Source organism: Colius striatus, chromosome Z, assembly GCF_028858725.1.
Source record: "Colius striatus isolate bColStr4 chromosome Z, bColStr4.1.hap1, whole genome shotgun sequence".
In the NCBI taxonomy this organism is placed as follows: Eukaryota; Metazoa; Chordata; class Aves; order Coliiformes; family Coliidae; genus Colius; species Colius striatus.
In genome coordinates, this window is record NC_084790.1 from 20,122,641 (window position 1) to 20,144,900 (window position 22,260).

Here is a 22,260-nt window from a genome sequence, read left to right on the forward strand (position 1 = left end):
ACTCCCCGCTGTAGCGCACGGCGGGGCGAGGGGGCGCAGCCACCGCGCTGCGGTCTCCTCCTATCGTCCCCCCGCCCCCGAAAGTTACTCTACCCTGACGGGCGGACTCCCCGCGGCAGCCACCCCCGACGGCACCGGGGAGTTCCTCCGTCGCTTACCTGGTGGCTGCCTGGGCGCTCCCTCACGGCGAGAGGCAGCCGGGGCTGCCTCTGCCGCCACCTTCACAGCCCCCTCCCGAGGTGAGCGACGCACGGGGCGGCGGCGGGAAGCAGCCGGGGAGCCGTGACATTTAATCGGGCGTTAGCAGGGTCGTGTCAGCCCCGCGCTGCAGGCGGGGGTATCTCTCCTCCCCGACAGGCTGGGCAGCCGGTTACCGCCCTCCTCTCCGCGGGCAGGCTGAGGGCGAAGCCCAGTCCATCCCCGGAGACCCGGCCGCAGCGCGCTGACCAAGCTGCCGGCGGTTCCTCTCCTCCCGCCTGGCAGTTGCCGCTGCCCCTTCCCGTAGCGGGGCGCGAGGGGCGCGGCAGCCGCAGCCGGGTGGCGGGGCCGAGGGGTGGTCGCCTGCCCCTCGGCGGAGCTCGGCACCAGGGGGACGGCGGCGGGACGCGGTGGCGGGCGGGTGGACGAGCGGCGGGCGAAGCGGCAGCGCCAGCAGCGCGGCGAGGCAGCGCCAGCTCGAGGTGAGGGCGGGCGAAAGTGGGGGGGGGGGGGGCGCGTCTCTGTCAGAGGCGGAGCGGCTCCTTCCGCGCAGCGGCTCGCACACGGGCGAGTCCCGCCGAGGCGGCGGCGGCACCTCGGAAAGGCAGAGCGGTGCGCAGAGGGGCGGGCGCCCGAGCCCCCACCCTGGTCCCTGGCGGGCTGCGGCGAGGCTCTCCCTGTCCCGGCGGCAGCTCGCCACCGTGGGCACGCAGCCGCCTTGAGTAGGGGGGCGCGCGCGGGCCGGGCTCCCGCTGGAGCCCCCGCACCTCTGCGAGTCGTGGCACCCCCGCCTTCCCCCGCGCGGGCGATGGCGCGGGCGATCCCCTCCCCGCGCACACTCTTCCACCCCTACTCCCACCCCGCCCCTTCCCAGGGAGACCGGGGCCGCCTCTCGGTGCGGGGCTATGCCATGGACTTCGGAACACCCAGCCCTCCCCCGGCGCCTCCGCAGCGTGCCGCGGGTGGGAGTGTGTCTCCTTTGGGGCGGGGGGAGGGGGCGCGGAGGAGGGGGAGCACCGCACGGCTGGGCGGCCATTTCCAACGCGGCGTGGCGGAGAGGGCGCTGGTTCGCTTCCAGCGTGGTCCCGCGGCGCGCACCGGGACCGTCCCGCTCCCGCCCGACGGCACGGCTCGGGGCAGTGGGAGAGAGACGGGCGCTTGTTCGGCGGGCGCAGCGGGGTGAGGGCGCACCTCTCCGAGGGGAGGCCCCGGCAGGCGACGGCTGAGCCTCACCGCCGTCCACGGCAGTGGGACCGATAGGATGCGGGCGGCCGTTGCGAATCAAGGACAGCTGCCCTCTGCCTTGTGTTCTGTAGGTGGCAGCGTCCGAGGCTGGTCTGCGCTAAGGACGTGGACGCATCAGTGGTGTGAGGGCGTCTCCGGCCTCTTTGCTGCCTGCTTGGCTTGTTCTTGCTGCTGGAAAAGCTGTTGCCCCACAGGTTCCTCCCTGCATTTTCAGAAGCCAGTAGTATGTGGTTTCTGGAGCTCAATTCCCCACTTTATGTCTTTTGCACACTCTGAAATAGTTGCGTTTAACACCTTTTTTATCGGAGGATGTGGAGTGTCAGGTTTGTGTTGAGTAATTCAGGACCAGCGATGCTAGTTCCCCAAGATGATTCTAAGAATGATATTTTACTTTTTTTACTGGTTTGGGTTTTTTTGTTTTTTTTTTTTTTTTTTAACCAGCAGCAAATTGCATCCATCTGTAGAAACCTGGCAGAAGGCTGCGATCCCCAGAAACCTTCATGTTATAAAACCAATGAAAAATTGGCATGTTTCAGGAATTTATTTTACCAGTAGGAACACTAATGTGAAAGCTACAAATAATTCAATGGTAACTGAGTTTCTTGGGGTTTTTTTTACACTCTTGCTTCACTTTTGCACATGTACAAACATGGGTGTATACATAGTTGAGTTAATTAAATGTTAGTTAGCATAGCAGTCTAGGAGATAAAATACACATAACCACGTTCTTCAAAACTCAGGCACAGGTTTTATTGACAATGGAAGACTTAGAATAAAGGAAGACGAAACACAATTCTTTGTTCATTTAGTGCCAACATTTTATCAAAGGTGATGTGGTTGTTTTGGGTTTTTTTTCAAGAAGCATCTCAAGCAGTAGTCCTGGTAGCCATACTTCAGAGGTAAGGAAACTCTTCTCTTTACAGCAGAAACTTTCCACTGTGTAGTCAGCTTCTATATTCACCCAGATTTCTTGTTCTATCTCCCAACTCTAACATAAAGCACCTGAATAAGGTTGCTAATACTAAGGAAGAGCAGCTAGCTATCTTTAGCCACTAATAGATACAAAGCGAAAGAGCAGTATCTTGACCTTGGCTCTATTTCTGGAGGTGCTGTAATAACATGCAATGCACTTATCAATAAAAGGAAGCACTGCTAATCCACAGTCATGTGCCATACAGTTTATCCACGCAGCAGAACTGTGGCTTCTACTACTTTATATGGAGTAGCTTAGAATTGAAGAGAAACCCATTGTAAAATAACTGAAAGTTCTTACAAAGTGTGGAGAGAACCAGCAATAAATGATACCTGGTAAAGCTATTTTCATAAAGTAAACTTCCTGTTCTGATTCTAAAGCATTTCAGCAATTGGCTTTTTAAAGTGAACTCATTTTTAGAAGGTGCTGACCATATAATACAGGGTTCCTGCAAGTGGTCTCAGTGTGTGCGTAAGCAAAGCTGTCACTACTGAGACCTGTATGTTGAGCTGTAGTTAGTTAAAACAAATTTCCAGAAAACATTGCTGTGGTGTCTGTTGAGTGCTAGTAAAACAAAGAGTTCACTGTTCTGAGGAAATTACACTGATGTTTTCATATCTGATGGAAATTTTATACTGCATGTAGAGGTATCTAAAATTTGCCAGTTAAGTGTAATTTTTCCGATGGTTTATAAACAGCAAGATGGAGTACTCCATCTACTCCAAGAAGTGTACTGACAACAAGATAAATGGAAGTCTTTCCTGGATACTGCTACCTCGTGAGTGTTCTTTAAGTGGGAGATAAAGCAGGATACCTATATAGAAGCTGAATTACTACAGACTAAAAATAGAACCAGGAAATACTAAGGCTGTTGCTGTACCCATCAGGGGTTTTTTTTTTGAAGTGAGGAGGTGCTACAAGTAAAATCTGAAAAATATTAAGTCACTTAAATTTTGCATTAATTTAGAGATTTACAATCAAGAAGAGCACATCACCAAAGGGAGCTTAATCAAATGATCAAGCAACACAAAACCTTAAGAACTCTCCTGCATGTCTTCAGTCAAATCTTGTCTGTGATGACCAGTTCAGTGCATTGTACATATTTTGTGAATCACAAAGGAAGCTTCTACAGTAGGGTGCCAAGCCTTACTGTACCTTGAAAGTCTTACTGTTTCCTTTCAGTTGTAAGTATTTAGCTTTCAGAAGAGCTCAAACAACAATGCAGAAGAGGAAGCCAAATGTTTCTGTACATACAGTTGGGTCTCTGTAGAAAAATCGAAGCTGGGCCTCTTTTTTTTTTTACTCCAGGGATTTACGTGCATAACGCAATCTAAACGCATTTTTAAAAGACACTATTAGCTCTAATTGGAAAGGGCCTTTGAAAGTGTGCTGTACTTTCTTTTTGCCACAAGCTCTGGAAAAAGAAGGAAAAAGAAGATCAGAACTGTGCTTTCTTTGCAATAGACTCCAAAAATGCAGTTTCTATAGGAACAGGAATGATTTTGCATTAGCTTCATCTGTATGGTAAGTAAAGATGACAGTGTCTCTTTAAAACAAATGAAATTAATCTTAGAATCACTGACTATTTAGCAAGAAATATTAAATGTATCAAAAATACTTCTGCTATATTTGTCATGTAAACATTTCTTCCTGTCACACTTGTAGCACTCTTGAGTTTTCTGTAGCAAGAATTTAAACTTTTAGAACTACTTTTCCTATTATTTTAGACATCTACAGTAGATATTTTCAGATTTATACAAATGCTTAGCCTCACAAATTTCTTAAGAGTTCAGTTTACCATGGTGTTCTCATGTTTTCTTTGCCCCAGGTTTTAGAATATTTTTTGGCATCTAGGTAGAATGAAATCATAGGCTGAATTGTAATTTGAACTTTATCGTAAAGTGTACCTTTATCTGCAAACAAAAAGAGTAATAATTAAAAAAAAAAAGGCTTGGCATCCACATACACGTACCAGTGTATGGTTTAAAGTTTCCAAATAGTACTTTTAGTGCTAAAAGAACTGAAGACTTAAAATATTTTGAAAAGATACTTTTTAATGCTTCTACAATAATTTAGAGTTTCTTTTGAAAAATAATTAATTGAAAAAATTAAGATTATTATATAAAACTATTTTTAACCTTGAAAGAGAACTCAAAAAATAAATTGGAAATCAAAGATTTCCAAACTTTTTATGTTGCCACCGTTTTTAATCAGTGTCTTAATACCTCGTAGTCCAGCTGCTTTCACCTATGCACCCCATCCATTTGACTGTTTGAGAAATGGTTTGAACAGAATAAACAAATGTTCTGTTGAGTTTAAAGTTGGTCAGTGGATTTAAATGAGACTCTTCTTCATTCACTGAAAGACCGTACTTGGAATGTTTACAGTGAAGCCTGTAACAGTGGTTAAATTGGTTAAATCCAAGAGTGGGCACATTGGTGTTGCATAGCTCTCCCAGTTGTCAACAGGATGCATTGCCTGTCAGAGCTGGAGGAGGTGAGACTGTTCCCATCTATGCTGGAGGTAATGTTTTTGGTTTGCTGAATGAGAAAACGACCTGTGCAGAAGGTACAACTGCTGCATGAATGGGACTTGCATTTTTTGTGGCAAGATAGATACAATTTTGAATTCAGTGCCATGAGACTCAACATCTGTGTGAGAATCAACACAGGTATTTATCCGTGAATTCAAATTATTATGTTTACCAAAATTATACCATTCTGTAGTCCTGAATAGCTTTTGTGCATCCTGCATTAATTCCTCAATGGGAATCCACGAGTTCTTCCTAGCCGTACCAGTTTTCAGTGTGGTAGGTAACCCTACTCAGTAGTAAAAATGTCAGAACCAATAAATACTCTGTTCTCCTTTTTTCATAAAAAAGGTTAATGTTTCACCATATTGTATTTTTAATCACCTGTCAGATTTCCTACTTCATTACTCAGCAAGCACGAATCATGTATTTCTAGAAAGTACAAATAAGAAATTTTAATTTTTTAGAGGACACCAAATACTTCTGAAGAAGCAGTTCCTCATAAATAGGAATAAGAAACCTAGAACTACTAAATAGAACTACTTCTCATTTACTAAACATTCAGTTCCTGGAAGATAAGCTTTTTTTCCCCTAATTTTTCAAGTCAGAAAGGCCAGGATTGTACGTGTCTCTATCTGCACAGAAGATTGTTTTCTGTGCTTAGTTACCTACTTTATTTTTGCAGAAGCAGGGACATAGCAAATGTAAACTCTCAAAAAAGTAAAGTTATGATGTATCCCTGTTCACCTGCTTAAGTTATAGATGACGGCATCATGTACTTCTGTTTTCTTTGAAGATTACACAAATGTTGGAAGTAGAAAGACTTTGAGAAAAGCACTGAACAATTCTTATATCACAATCATATGAAATCAAACAGAAAACTAGTTGATCATTTTCTTAATGTTTTCTGAAGCTTATTCACTATTACTTTACTTCAATTTCTGTGAAAAGTATTATGCCAATAGCATTAAGAAAGTGTAATTTGGCAGTGTAAAGTAGGAGTATCTCACAGGTGAACCCAACCTTCATTTTTGAAATTAGCATTTTTCTCTCAGTGATTTCCAAGGCTAGATACAGAACATTTATTTTCTTCTGAGGAACAGGATCTAGCTATTGCTGCTGTTCAAAAGCTGCTCTAAGTTATAAAACATTGTTTATGGATAATTTCACCAAAGTTCTAGTACTTGTCATACAATACAAGAGCAATAATTTTATTGACCGTCAAAGAATGAAAAAAATCCAACATCATTTGCTGCAGAGAGGGAAATTTAGGTGGACATCTTAAGACTGGCACCATTACTTCCAACCTTTATTCATAATCTGTTTTCTTCCTCTTAAACCTTAAAATAGTTGTTAGTTAACCTACAATTTATTTTCAGTGACACCCAAAATCAAGTTACTTTCAAATGAGCATGAATTTTTTGGTAGTATTTCAGTGAGTATCGTCAAAGCTATTAATTTTAACAAAAATGTCATGCACAAAGAACAGTCTCTCTAACCCAGAACCGTTTTTGCTGTCATCAAGATTCTTTGCACAGCGATAGAAATATTCCAGAAAGATCAGTGCATTACATAACAATGCCATGTACAGCAGTTGCAGACAGCAGAAAGCCTTGTGTCACTTGGTAAAATAAGACACAACTTGATAGCTCTTCCTCACATTTTGGATGGGTAGGAACAGTAACATCACTTTTCCTGAACAGCGGGACTCCTGTGCTAGTGAATTAAGTAGTCCCAGGGGCCATTCTATGGCCTAGGTGGCACTTAAAACAGTCTGGCCACGCTCCTACTGTCACGTTCTCACAGTTTCTGAACAAGGGTGGCCACATCTAAACACTGTGTCTCAGAAATCATTTGGGAGGCTGTTGGCTGAGCCAGGCCAAAAGCAGATCAGTTCGCCGTCTCTCCCTGAATGTGCAGCTGATCAGTTTCCAGTGCCTATATCCTTAGACTGCTTATTTTAGCACTTCATATGCAGCCTTTCAGCTTCTGTTTACCTTGCAAGTTGCATGGATGAAACTCTTAAAACTTTCAGTTAAATTTGTCGTATGACTCGGTTGCTTGACAGTAAGGTACCATATGGTGATAAAGAGAAAATAGGCTTTGTTGCAGTTCCATAATTGAAAGCCAGATGGTGTTACTAAGGCTGATAAAGGGAAAACAATAATATATCACTGCCCTACTCTGCCTCAGATTTCTAGCTATTGCTATGGAGCTGAAAATCCATCTGTTCAGACATTACTCATACTGTATCATGCAGCTTTTTTGGATGCAAATTCCTGAAAATGCAACAGGTCAAACACTTCCAAACTTTTGTAAGTTTCAAAGTACATTAGAATAATATCTAAGGTACAATTTAAAATCCATTTCTGTCAGAAAATGAATCTATTTTAATCTCTGCACCTAATAATAATGTAGTATGTTACACAAGGAAACAAATCCTCAGCATCAACTGAATAAAATGGAACTGATCTAACAGGAGACCAATCACCTAGGAGGAGTATGGGTTTACATTTAATGTAATTAAATATGAACTTTTATCTATAAATATAACTAGAAAAATAGCTATTCTGCTGTTTTAAATTTGTCAGTTCTTTACCGAAAAATTTAGCTGAGAGTACTGATTTGAGTTTTTTTGAATGAGAAAGTTTTCATCATTCATCACCAAAGTAACACAGTGGTTGTAGAAGTTGAGCAAAGTTGAAGTTGGCTGAGAATCAGGGAGACAGAAAAAAAACATGTTGTTCTCTTAGCAGAAAATATTTTGCTCAATATTTAAGATGATGTTAATTTCCATAAATAAATTTGTAACTCAAGGACATATAAATAACTACTTTCACAAACTGATTATTGTTCTTATTCACAAAGAGTACCAACATTGCATATATTTATCTACAAATTTAGCTATTAATAATTATTACAGATTCCCTAAAAACTACTCCCTATGATTTTCATATTAATTTCATTTGGTGCACTAAAAATGGAAGGACTTGTGTCTGACTTGTTGCAATCCTGTACATTTCAGGATGCTGTGTGTAACAGGAAGGGGTGTGTTAAGTAGTGTCTTGGTGCGTGGTTTCAACCCTAGCACCACTAACAGAAAAGGTGCTTGGATTATATCAGCTGGGCACTAAAGTATGTTTTGCAGCACTCTTAATGCAAAGATGCAGAGCAAATCCATACCTTGAAAGACCTCCTTCTGTAATTTGATTTGTTTATGTAAGTGTGCCCACCTTGCAAAGATTCTATAATAACAAAAAAATAAAATAGGACATTTCAAAAATAAACTGCTCAGTGTTGATAAAGACAAGGAATGCTTTTGCTTTACACTTACATCTGCGTTCAATTAACTGAGAATTTGTGTGATATTTAAATATTTGTATATTTGGGTTTATGGTCCAGATTTGAAAGAGAATGTTTTATAATTCATGACTAAAGTGAGTAGAATTGCCCCTGGCTAGAGAAGGATGTCTTGCTCAAAATTTAGGAGTGTATCCAAGCATCCTTCGACTTGGAGATGTAGCACAGACAACTGAAGAGGTATCCCACACAAAACTGATTCAGGCTTAGTTTTCACCACCAGTCCCTTCCTAAGGAATACCAGAAGTCTTCTGATTCAGTTGGGACTTCAGAGGAAAGAGATAAACTCTGTGTGAGTTCTTCCCTCTATGCCTCACCTTCTGGTAACTTCTGAAGTGAATAAGCCAGCTTCAAAACTCAAGGTTGCATAAACTGTCAGCAGATCTGCACCTGGAAAGACTGAATTTCTGAAGTTATGGTTAAGAGCTGCTCTGTGACATTGTATGAGACCACTTTTGAACAGGTGAGGATAAACTATTATTTGGTGTACTTGAGTGTTCTTTAATACCTCTATATGAAGAAACTTCAGAGCACTTTAGAGGGCTGTATTTTAAGGGTGTAATGGATATGGTGAGACACAGCAATATACCATTCCATGTAAGAGTTTCTTAAAATAATTGTCAGAGCAATTTCAGTTGTACCCTGTAGATATGTACAACAGTTTTTAAACCAACATTACTTTAAAAAATCTTCAGCAAATAACTATATTTCATATATGTTGACAAGCTTGTTTTAAGCTCTGGATTTACTGGGAAAATGAGAGAGTTATCAGGAAACAGAAAAGACATTCAGAAGCTACATTCAGGTGATTTCTTTGTTCATGGGGTTGTTGTACCCACATGATATTCATGAAGGCATGTGAGTTAATGAAATAATTTGGTTGCACATATGTAGTGGTTTTGTGTGGCCAGATTTTGGTAGTGAGGAGCCACAGGGATGGCTTCTTTAAAACAAAAAAGCTGATAAAATCTTCCCCTCTATCTGATAGGTCTAGTGCCAGTCAGCTCTAAGATAGACCCACTGCTGGCCTAGGCTGAGCCAATTAGTGATGGAGGTAACACTTCTGTGATTAACATATTTGAGCAGAGGGAAAAGTTTACTGCACAGATGCAAAAATACAGGGGAGGAAGGGAGTGAGAATGAGGTAGAGGAGGTGCCCAGGCACTGGAGGAGACCTGTGCTGAAGACTATGGTGAAGCAGCTTGTCTCCAGTCAGCCCATGGAAGTCCATAATAGTAGCTGAGATGCACTTACAGCTTGTGGAGGACCCCACAGTGGAGTGGGCATAGGCCCAAAGGAGAAGTGACTCTATGAAGCCTGTACTGGAGCTGGCTCCTGGCGGGATCTGTGAACCCGTGGAGAGAGGACCCCATGCTGGACCTGGTTTGCTGTCAGGATCAAGAGAGGTGCATGCATATTTAACATTTGAGACATGCCCTTTCTCAAAGCTCAGTATCATTGGATGCCTCAGTTTCTCCCTTTGCTCCAGAGGCTAGTTCTTAGCCTAGGTGAGAACATAGATAAAGGCACCTGAGACAATGTCAATCACTGCTGTCAGGCAGCAGCCCTTTTCTCATCTAAACTGATGTTTCTTCTAGTGGATTTAACCACACAATCTTAACGACAGTTTTCTATTGAAGCCTGACATCCTCCAGTTTCCCATACCTTTGTACTAATTGGAGCAAAGTGGTCTGGAAAGCAAAGAGAAGCCACTTTTTCTTCCTTAGCCTGTTCTTGTACCAAGCACCTGGGGCGCTGCTTTTTCTCAATTTTCCAAAAGGATTTAATGTATTTCAAGACTGCTCATCTAACAGTTCTCAGGCTTTCAGGAGTCTTTTAAAATTAATGAATTGTGAGAGAGTAACAGACACTCATGGAAGCAGCACTAGAACATTCTCAGATTCAGCCCATATGCTGCTTTTCACCTCCTGTGTCTTTTTCTTCTTCCTCTGTTTATCTCTTCAGCATTAGACTCTCCTGTTTACAGTACCATGGTGTGGTCATAGGTTCTTCTTCCTTCCTATGGTCCCTGAACTCAATAATTACAATAGGCACTTTGAAGAGGGACTCAGCTTCACAATCTGGTCATGACATGAACAAGTGTAGGAGCATAACCAGAGAGAGCAACACACCATACTTTTCCTGTCACACCTTTTTGAACATATGAAGCTTGCCTTTCAGCAGAGCAAAGGGTTCATCACTGGAGATAAGCTTCTGAGCCTCCAGTTGCTTTTGAGGGTGAATGGCTACAGCTCAGGCATAAATCACTTCAAGCGTCACTCGATAGGGCAGAGTGACCTTTTCTATTGTCTGGATTCAATCTTCAGAGTAACCATGAGCAATACACCGTGCATGGGAGAAATGAGCTTTAGGGGACCAGGAATTGTTTGGCCCTCATACAGAGCCTTGGTAGATAGCTGTCATTCTTTGGAAGGAAGAGAAGACACAAATACAGATAGCTTAGGCGTTTGCTCATATAAAAGCTTCCATTACTGCAAGCATTAGCAAAAGAGACTAAAAAAAATAATCAAAGAACAGTGCATGAAATAAAAATGCACAAAGAAATTTTCCATCTGTCATCTCTGACCGAAGTCAAACAATCCTTTGTGTTGAGTACAACATATTTTTCAGGTACAGCCGGTCAATGTCAAAAGCAAAACCATGCCTGTTTCATATTCAAGGACAACCTCTTAGGCAAGGAAGGCATTGTTTTGTGTATAAAATCTTCAGAAAAGAGCATCTAGACATATAGCTGGTATTTTGGGGTGTTTAAAGCACTTCACATTTTTATCAGTGCACTTTTATTACTCTACTTTGCCATTCAGAGGGATAACATATGACTTTCTCATCCACAGAAATAACAACCCTATGGAATATCCTACAAAGTATTACAAGTTCATTTTACATACAAATTATTTTTTAAAAAACTTTTAAAACTTTTTTAAAAAAAAGGAAAAAGAGAAAGAAGGAAAGAGTTCAAGTGCTAGTATTTTAAACAGTAGTGGTTCACATATGACTTAATGACTCTGTAGCACAGGCAGGGACTACAATAATATCTCAGTGAAAGTAAAGTTGGTATCTGCTCGGTTGTATGCACCAAATGGCAGCCCACATAGGAAGACGAGGCTGTTAAACAGAAATCTGCATCTTGCTTACAGCACTTGAAAAATCTTGATAGTCAAGTGTAGAGGCTAGATGCTCAGAAAAATTACCCTGATAATTGTGGTTACAGAGATCAAAAATTAAGGTAAAAAAATGAATATTTTATATTTATATATTTATACTTGTGACTATTACGATGCTTGTATCTGAATCAGACCAGATCAGTATCTAATGTATCAGTTGTTTACTCTGGTTTTCTCTTTTTCAGTGACTTTTAAAATGCACTTTTAGTGGCAATTCTAATTCAACAATATATGTCCTCTAAATGCACTCTGTAGCATTTCCCTCCCACACCATATGTGAGCTACATTTTTATAACAAGAACAAAGAGGAAAATAATGGAGCTTTGCTGCTGTTTAGTGAATGGAAATTTTCAGGGTTGCTGGATGGTGCTACGTGAGTGGTGGGAAATCACTTTTTCCCACGGGGGCTGAAATATTCTGATTTGACAGCACTGGCTTAAGGATCACTCAGGAAGGAAGAATGCTGCATGGCAGAAGACAATCCCAGTTATTACTGTGCAACAGATGTTTTTTTCTGGAGGTATGTAATTCCTGTTGGGCTATATGAGTGTTTGATGAATAGTAGGTTAGATTTAGCCTCCTTCTCTCTTACTGAAACGAAAAGGTAGAAGAAAGACAAAGTAGCAGAAATGTAACCTTTTTCCTTAACTATGCAAAACTTAACTGTCGGTACACAGGGAAGATTAATGAAACCATGACAGTGGAAAATATCTTCCTTTTCTTTGAAATAAGTGGCCACTTGCAGACAACTAGAAACACAATACAGACTTAAGGGGTCATGGTTTTTCACCACAGAGTTCCTTTCAGAGACATACAAAACTATATCCATATTTCCTAGCAGAAATTTGGATTTTCCTAAGCTGAAATTCTATTGAATCATGGCACAGCTCTTTGGAAACTGAAGCCAAATAAATTGACTTATTTGGTTAACCCCAGCCAGCAACTAAGCCCCACAGAGCCACACACTCACTTCTCCCTGGTGGGGTGGAGGAGATGAGTAAAAGTGAGAAAATTTGTGGGTTGAGATAGATAGTTCAAGAGGTACAGCAAAAATCACATATACAAGCAAAGTGAAACAGGGAATTAATTCACTGCTTCCCATTGTCAGCCTGGTGTTTAGCCAGCCCCAGGAACACAGGGCTTACAGCTTCCATTCAGTCCTACACATCCATTAGTTTATTCTATGGAACTAGAATCATTAAAAAGAAATTGATCAGAGGCCTACAGTCCATTGTCTTCAGGCTAAATATTCATTAAATTTTGTCAGAAGTTTTGCCTGAGAAAAGTTGTAAAACCTGGTGTTTATAAAATGCAGACTGAATTTAAGTTTCAAAAAGAGAAATTTTTTACCATCCTGCGGACATGGTAATGATGAGCATTCAACTTCGTTGAGGTCAGGGCAGAAGCAGTTTATTCCTATAGCTATAGGAGAGTTACAGGGTTTATATGGCTTTAGGGTATACAACCTGTTCTTCACCAGAACCTGTCAGATAAGCAGGATTGTAGTATATTGTAAAAAAATATTAGCATGTAGGTTAGTTCAGACAGTCAGATAACAAAGCTCTAGGCAGTAACTCTTTTTTACAAATGATTCACTGCTTTGTTAATTAATTTGTGCTTACTTGGTTAAGTCATGCTAACATGTATTTCTTAATTAGTGAAACCTGCAATGGATTTAAACCAACAGTGAAATTAGTGCTAAATTTGAGAGTAAATATTTCTGTTCTTGAAGACCAACTTTCATGAAATTTTGTACTGAAGGTTCATTCTATTAGACTGTGCACAGAGGAACATCTCTGAGGCATCAGTTTACGTATGAACACTTTTCTTGCCTATGCTAAGGCAAGAAAATTGAGGTTCACACTTATGCAAACAATGTGCAGATGAAGAGGTCTTTTTCTGCAGATCTCTGCAGTAGTGTGAAGCACTTGGAAAGAGCTACTTATGACTTAAAAAAACCCTGAATGGTTAATTCTGCAGAAAAATGAGCGTGGACATGAGATTAGCATGTACGTAGACATCAACCACCTGCCAATCCACAAATACCATTCAATTTGGCAAACAGGACTGTAAGGCATGAATAGAAACCATTTTGTCAATTCCTTGCCTGTGTGACAAATCACAAATCTAGGGAAAGACTGAAAAAATACTGTGTAAATCCAACTTTCAGTACCAAAAGTCACAAACCTCCAGTCTTTATCCTTCAGTTATACTCAAATGTCAAAATATTGAATCCCAAATAGGAACAGGTCACGTGGCAAATAGAATGAAGGACATTTCAGGAAAAGGAATAATTAATCTTCATTTTTTTTAGTTATATTAACAATAAAATATCCCAGATAGCTTTTCATATCTAGTTAGGCATAGCGGAAATTAATATTCAGTAAATATCCTCAGTTTTTTTGTTATGAAAGATTCCTTCCACCCAGTGGATTCTGACACAGGTCATCAGCTCTTCCCCTGTGTTGTTCAAAATGCTATTTTAATGGCTGGCTTTTCTCTTCCCCTTAAATAGCTTTTAGCCAACCATTATGACTTAAACAGCAACTGAGACATGAAAAACAAAGTAACTGTAGTGTGAAGGTTAGATCAGATGATGAACTGTTGGCATCTCATTGTTGGATTTCTTCTTTTATCACAAACTGCAGTTTTCCTGTTACTACACTCTCCATACATCATTTTCAGTGTAAAAGGAGGTTACTCATGCATAACTGATTGTGTATGGTCTTTGCAGAAATCCTGGAATCATGCATTTGGTGTATAGGATGAGCATTAGAACTGTCCAAAAAACATTATATCTCATATGAGCTTGTTATATATGATTGGAATAAAAATTTCCTTTGTTTATTTTTGGATGATGCCTTAGAGGATTAAGAAACTGTGCAGAAAGGAGAAGTTAATGGTCCTTTTCACAGACAAGATACTTGATCATCTTCATCAGTGTGACATTGTCCATTTTCTGTTGCTTCTCCATGACTTTGCGAGATTGCCACCATTAGATCTAGGTTTTAAACTCTCAGGGGAGCTTGAGGTTCTTATTTTATTTGCTTGAACCTTTGATGTTTTCTAACTATTCAGCTTAAAATTACCTGGATTGATTACTGCTTTTGTCATTTCAATATCTCACAGTTGTCTCAATATCATGCTTTCAGGTACCCAGCATGAGAGGGTTGTTATATCCAGCCTCTCATTCCCAATTATGGCAACATCCATATCTGCTTTATTTCTAACTTAAAGATTACTGATGGCATTGTAAACTGAGAAGAACTGACTAGATTTCCAAAGCTCAACAAAATCAATAAGGAATCCAGCATCCTGAAAATCATCAGGCAGTTTAATAGCTTTTCTGTCTATGACTAGCAGCCTATAGTAGCAAAAAACCCAAAGCACAGCTGAATTAATTTAATCTTTTCTCATGAGTCTGGGAAAGACAAAAGTAATAATGATAATCACATGTGACTTCCATCCAAGACACAGAGGAATATAATGTTTTATGTTAGATGGTTATTGTGGCAACAGCAGTATATTGCTGTGGGATGCTGGAAAGTGCCCATACAGTCAATGCTTTTCAGAAATGTCCTTCCTTCAGTGTCCTTCCTTTTCCATGAAAATTAAAAAAGAGGATTCCTCACTCCCCAACATACACAAAGAAGATGTTATAGGTCACAGGTACTATTTAATTTGTTGGCATTTAAGTGTGAAATTCTTGCTTTTTAAAAGATACATGTCACTTAAAACACCATGTGAAGACAGCTAATGTACATCCACATTTTGCCTATGAAATCTAATACACTTGACAAAGAGTATAAATTGGATGTCAAGGTCACAGGCTACAGCACCTGTTTAAGATGACAAATTTATGTCTTTAGTATGCAGTGGTTTTGCTGCCAGCAGTAGTCTGTATTTCAGCTGGCAGATTTCCACACATAAGGAATGATGTGCTTATGCTGCAACTGACTTATAAGCATGTCATGTTAACAGTAATTATAGACTTACACGAGCAACACAATTTGCAAAACAATTACTTTACTTTTCAATGCAAAATGGTTTTATTGTGTTCCAGAAAATAATTCCTGGTTTCAAAATAATCTTGCTTTCTATTCTGCATCTTTGAAATGGAAACTTTGCAGAAAAAGGGGTTAGGCTCTTTCATTGTTGAAGGAGTGTATAAAACTCTTACCAATTTACTCTTTCCAGCTCTCTCTGCAGGGGTAAATTGCATCTTAAATGCACATAGAAGAATATTGTGAGTAAATAGTAGATTGGTATGACTAACCATCCATAGGACTCAGAAGTTGTCACTAGATATGGACTGAAAAAATAACAAATAAAAATAAAACTGGCAAGCTATTAAAGAACATAAACAACTTCTTTCAAACTGAAAGACATTTTTATGTAGTCTTTATAAAAATGTGAAAATTTGCTTTAAAAGAAGAAAAAATTAAATATAAATCTAGTAAATTAGTGTACAGAATCTTGTGTTTCAAGATCTGAAACACTGTATCGTCACTACTCAGAACATACATGGCTTGTGATCAACAGTAGCTGAGGATGAATGAGTCCCCCACCACTACCCAAATGAACAGACCTCACACTCAAACCCCATCTGGCCAAATGTATCCAAGCTATTTACTGTCTCTACTTGGAGAATCTATTTCATTATGGATGTCTAGGTAAGGCTTATCTAGACTTGTGTTGGCTTAAAATCCTCAAATAGCTTGTGTAAATACCACTTGTGGACTAACACAGTAGTGTAAAGTTAGCAGGTGGAGATTGTCAAATAATTAATATAACATCTTAGTTAATATTTCGCTTAGGAGTTCCATTGTTTTTTGGAAATAGTTTGGACAGATGCCTGTTCAAAATGCTGATAATCCAAAGTATCTTTCTCTAGTTACCTGACATAATACAGTCTTCACAAAAGTATAATGATTCTACAGATGCTCATGCCATAGTGTTGTGAAGTGCATGAAAAGTCCTCAGTACACTATTTATACCTTATTAGAGATAGATATTTCAGAATTTCCAAGAGAAAATACTGCAGAACTTGTGTACAATACTACTGATATATTACAATGTTCAGGAAAATGTAGTTCTTGCTTGACATGACTAGAAAGCACTTGTAAGGCCAACTGAACACTTACTGTGTGGACTGTAGGCATGAGTTCAGCACTTCTCAGTTTCCTTGTGTCTTTTGTAGGGCCAATGGAACAAGAGTCAAGCCTCCTGCACTGGTCTCCCTGTTATTTGCCACAGATAATCCTTCTTAGGACAGCTATAAGGACTCTGTTGTTCTTGTTCTTGGGCTATGATATAGCGGAGCTTTCATCCTCATCTTTTTGCAGGCTCAAGCTATTTGTGTTTCTGGAACATGACACACGAAAGAGCTCTGTGGGTCACTAGGGACAGGTGACAGCTTCATACCAGTCAAAGTGGCAAGTGCTTTCTTAAACTCTGTATTTCTACTGATGCTGGAACACATTCTCCTTTCAAAAAATCCTACTCCTTTTCTTATTGTCTAGGTTTGTAACTGTTAGACCTTGTAGCCTGCGGAGACGGCACTACTGCAAGAAATTTCCAGCAGTGCAGCCAGCTTCTCACCACCTAGGTCTCTCTAGGTCTCTGTTATGGTTTAGGCCCAGCCAGCAACAAAATCATGAACAGCCATTTGCTCACTCCTCCACTTCCTGGCAGGATGGGGAAAAAGTACCAAGGGCACTTGGAACTCCCTAAAGGGAGGGTTCACTCACCACTGATGGTCCCATTCTAAACAGACAAGACTACCCAACTTGGGGAAGAAGCAGAAATTAATCTACCACCAACCAAACGCATAACAAACAGAAACATCCAACTAAAAGCAACAGAGTAGGGCAATGTTGAAGGGTATGACCAGTCCTTTAAGATCCACTTCCTGGTGTCTTTACCTCCTCCCCTGCTGAACAGCACAGGGGAGCAGGCAATGGGGGTTTCAGTCAGTCTTGTTCCAATGGCTCCTGTCACTTGTCTCTCCTCAGGGCAGGCAGGCTCCTCACCAGTCCTCCCTGCTCCACAATGGGGTCCCTCACACTCCAGGCAGCCCTGCACAGGCTGCTCTGATGGATGTTCATCCTGAGGGCTGCAGCTCTTCACTTCCTCTAGCACGGGATCCGCAACAATCACCCCCATTGGCACAGGGTCCTCCTGGAGCTGTTGGCAGCTTCTGTCCTGCCATTGTGCTCTATGCGTTACAGGGGGACAGCTGCTCTCCCATCACAGGTTGCAGAGGGGTCTCCAGTCCAGCATTCCTCCTCTTTCCTCCCTCACTCTTCCACTTGCTCCTATGCACTACAAGTACTCATTTTTAAACGGTGATGGCAGAGGCGCCAGATTGGCCTGGCCGGGCTGGAGGTGGCTCCAAACCCAGAGCTGGGGGAAGTTTTGGTAACTGTTTACAGGTGCAGCACTACAGCCCCCTCTCCCTATTACTGAGCAAAAGCATCTCCACATGAACCCATTACAATTCCATTTCTGATCCTGTGCCTATGGTGGCATCTTCTCTTTCACTTACTTCAGGCCCCATATGTCAACTGGACACATCCCACAGAGAGGTCTGCTGCCTTGCAGGGGCCTGGGTTAGAGATGTTGCCAGGAAACTCGCACCCTGTTACCTGCTGTTGGTATTGCAGGTTGGTATTGACGAGGACTTCTGAGCACTGGGAAGAATGCTAGAGCACAAGTAGTGTTCTTCTCCATCCCTCTAATGGCAGTGAGGAATATTGAAGAAATAAGGAAAGTAAAGCTGATTAACAGGTGGCTCAGAGACTGGTGCCACCAACACAACTTTGGGTTTTTTGACCATGGTGAAATTTTCATGATGCTAGATGTGGTGACAGGTGGAGTTCATCTGTCTCAAAAGGGGAGAAAGATCCTTGCAAATGAGTTAGTAGGGCTCATAGAACAGGTTAAAACTAATTTTGAAGAGGTAAGGGGATAAAATGAGGCCCAATGAAGTTTAGCCTAAGGGTGGCAAGCCAGTGCCAGGGTGAATCCTACATGATTGGCTTCCTTCTTGAAATGCCTCTATACTAATGCAAACAGCATGGGGAATAAACAGGAAGAGCTCGAAGTCTGTGTACGGGCAAGGGATTATGATCTGGTGGCTATTGCAGAGACAAAGTGGGACAGCTCACATGCCTGGAGTGTGGTCGTGGACAGCTGTGTCCTTTTTAGAAAAAAGGTGGTAGAGTTGCTGATGTGAACGTACTGAATTCTCTCCAGGTGAGAATGAGGGACAAGTTGGGAGTTTATGGGTGAGAATTAAGGGGCAGGCTGGCATGTGTGACACTGTTGTGGGTGTCTATTTACACACCACCTGATCAGGATGGGGAAGTTGATGAGGGCTTCTACATACAGCTCGGAGCAGTCTCAAAATCACAGGCCTTTGTTCTCATGGGGGATTTCAACGACCCAGACATCTACTGGAAGACCTATACAGCTAGCTACTTACAGTCCAGGAGGTTCCCTCAGTGCATCAATGGTAACTTCGTGATGCAAATGATGGATGTGCCAACTAGGAGAGGAGCACTATTGGATGTTGTACTCACAAACAAGCAGAGTCTGATTGAAATGGTAAAGGTTGAGGGCAACTTTGGCTGCAGCGACCACGAGATAGTAGAGTTCAGAATCCTGTATGGTAGGAACAGAATACCAAGCAGGATTGTAACCCTGGACTTTAGCAGGGCCAACTTTGGCCATTTCAAGCAATTACTATGGGGCATCTCTTGGGACAGGGTATTAGAAGAGAAAGGGGCCCAAGATAGTTGGTATCTGTTCGTAGAATCATAGAATCATAGAATGGTAGGGATTGGAAGAGACCTTTAGAGATTTAGTCCAACCCTCCTGCAGAAGCAGGTTCACCTAGATCAGGTCACATAGGAACATGTCTAGGCGGGTCTTGAAGACCTCCAAGGAAGGAGACTCCACAACCACTCTGGGCAGCCTGTACCAGGGCTCCCTCACCCTCACAATGAAATAGTTTTTTCTTAGATTTAAGTGGAACTTTTTGTGTTCCAGCTTCATCCCATTACCTCTTGTCCTGTTGCTAGCTACTATAGAAAAAAGGGATGTCCCAACCTCCTGACACCCACCCTTTAGACATTTATAAATGTTAATAAGATCACCCCTCAGTCTCCTCTTCTCCAGACTAAACTGCTAATATTTGTAAATATTAATGAGATCCTCCCTCAGTCTCCTCTTTTGTAGACTAAACAGGCCCAGTTCCCGCAGCCTTTCCTCATATGAAAGGTGTTCCAGTCCCCTGATCATCTTGATGGCCCTGCACTGGACTCTCTCCAGAAGTTCTCTGTCCCTCTTGAGCTGGGGAGCCCAGAACTGGACACAGGACTCCAGGTGAGGCCTCTTCAGGGCAGAGTAGAGGGGGAGAAGAACCTCCCTTGACCTGCTGGCTACACTCTTCTTTATGTTCAAAGATCACTTTTTCCAGGCTCAAGACCAAAGCATCTCATCGGGTAGGAAATCAAGCAAGGGAGCCAGGAGACCTCCATAGTTAAACAGGGAACTATTGGGTAAACTCAAGTGGAAAAAGAGAGTCTATAGATTATGGAAGGAAAGAATGGCCACTTGGGATGAATATGAGGCTGTTGTCAGAGGATGTAGGGAGACAACTAGGAAAGCTAAAGTGTTGTTGGAGTTGTACCTTGCAAGGGATGTCAAGGACAATAAGAAGGGCTTCTTCAAATACATTGCAGATAAAACTAATATTAGAGGCAATGTAGGCCCACTGTTGAATGAGGCAAGTGCCCTGGTGACAGGATACAGAGAAGGCGGAGTTACTGAATGCCTTCTTTGTCTCTGTCTGTACTGCTGGAGATTGTGCTCAGGAGCCTCAGACTCCAGAGGCATTCAGATTAAAGGATTTTTTGTTTAGTTGATGAGGACTGGGTTAAGGATCACTTGAGCACTGGAACAAGCTGCCCAGGGAGTGTGTGGAGACTTCTTCCTTAGAGGTCTTCAAGACCCGCCTGGACATGTTCCTATGTGACCTGATCTAGGTGAACCTGCTTCTGCAGTGGGGTTTGACTAGATGATGTCTAAAGGTTTCTTTCAACCCTACTATTCCATGATTCTATGATGTACATCAATCCATGGGCCCTGATGGGATGCACCCGCAGGTGCTGAGAAAGCTGGCAGAAGTCATGCTAAACCACTCTCCATCATCTTCAGTAACTTGTGGAGAACAGGAGAGGTGTGTGAGGACTAGAGGAAAGCAAATGTCACTCCAGTCTTCAAAAAGGGCAAGAAGGAGGAGCCAGGTAACTATAGACCAATCAGCCTCACCTCCATCCCTTGAAAGGTGATGGAACTGCTTATCCTGGGTGCTGTCTCCAGATATTTAAAGGACAAGAGAGTCATTGGGAGCAGTCAACATGGCTTTACCAAGGGAAAGTCATGTTTGGCCAACCTGATAGCCTTTTATGAAGATGTAACCAGGTGGATAGATGGCTGGATGATCAAGTAGTGAGGTGAGTTGTTAACTGGTTGAGTGAAAGAAGGCAGAGAGTTGTGATCAATGGGGCAGGGTCTAGTTGGAAGCCTGTATCTAGTGGAGTCCCTCAAGGGTCAGTGCTGGGACCTGTACTGTTCAATATATTCATTAATGACCTTGATGAGGGAACAGAGGGCACTGTCAGCAAGTTTGCTGGTGATACTAAACTAGGAGGAGTGGCTGACACACCAGAAGGTTGTGTGGCCATTCAACAAGACCTGGACAGGCTGGAGAGTTGGACAGAGAGAAATCTAATGAAATTCAACAAGGCAAGTGTAGAGTCTTGCATCTGGGAAAGAATGACCCCATGTACCCAGTACAGATTGGGGAATGACCTGTTAGAGAGCAGTGTAGGGAAAAGGGACCAAGGGTTCTTGGTGGGCAGCAGGATGAGCATGAGCCAGCAATGTGCCCTCGTGGCCAATAAGGCCAATGGCATCCTTGGGTGTATTAGAAGGGCTGCGGGCAGTGAGGGGTTCTTCTTCCCCTCTACTCGGCCCTTATGAGACCACATCTGGAATATTGTGTCCAGTTCTGGGCCTCTCAGTTGAAGAAGGACAGGGAGCTGCTGAAGACAATTCAGCTCAGGGCCACTCAGATGATGAAGAGAGTGGAACACCTCTCTTATGACGAAAGGCTGAGGGAGCTGGGACTCTTTAGCTTGGAGGAGGCTGAGGGATGACCTCATTAATGGTTACAAATATGTAAAGAGTGAGTGTCAGGAGGATGAAGTCAGGCTCTTCTTAGTGATGTCCAATGATAGGACAAGGGGTAATGGGTATAAGCTGGAACACTAAAGGTTCCAGGAAATACAGGGAAGAATTTCTTCACTGTGAGAGTGTTGGAGCACTGGAATGGCCTGCCCAGATGAGTTGTGGAGTCTCCTTCTCTGGGGACATTCAAAACCCACCTGGACAAGTTCCTATGTGACCTACTCTGGGTGGTTCTGCTGTGGCAGAGAGGTTGGACTAGATGATCTTTCGAGGTCCCTTCCAACCCTTAAGATTCTGTGATTCTATCATTCAGATCAGTATTAGGCTGTTGGTCCTCTTCACTCATCGGTCAAGCCTTCCTCTAAGCCACATATCTCCAGGCAAATGCCTAATTTTCAAGAGTTAAAAAAGCCACTGCTGTCCTTTTTAGGAGGACTTACAGACTTACTGCTTTGCATTAAGATCCACACAAATGTCCTTGATTCGTGGTTTGGAGTAGGAACTACAAGCGG

The 22,260-nt window shown here is 42.2% G+C and overlaps 1 protein-coding gene across 1 annotated transcript in view; it reads right to left on the reverse strand.

Moving 5' to 3' along the window:
- Positions 1 to 370: 370 nt before the first annotated feature.
- The window catches only part of LOC133628877 (basic salivary proline-rich protein 2-like), a 30,852-nt gene continuing 8,962 nt past the window's right edge, over positions 371 to 22,260 (reverse strand). Inside the window, exon 2 of the mRNA XM_062018806.1 lies at positions 371 to 1,540. Within this exon, the coding sequence (XP_061874790.1) occupies positions 371 to 1,540 (1,170 nt within the window). The remainder of the gene's footprint in view (positions 1,541 to 22,260) is intronic.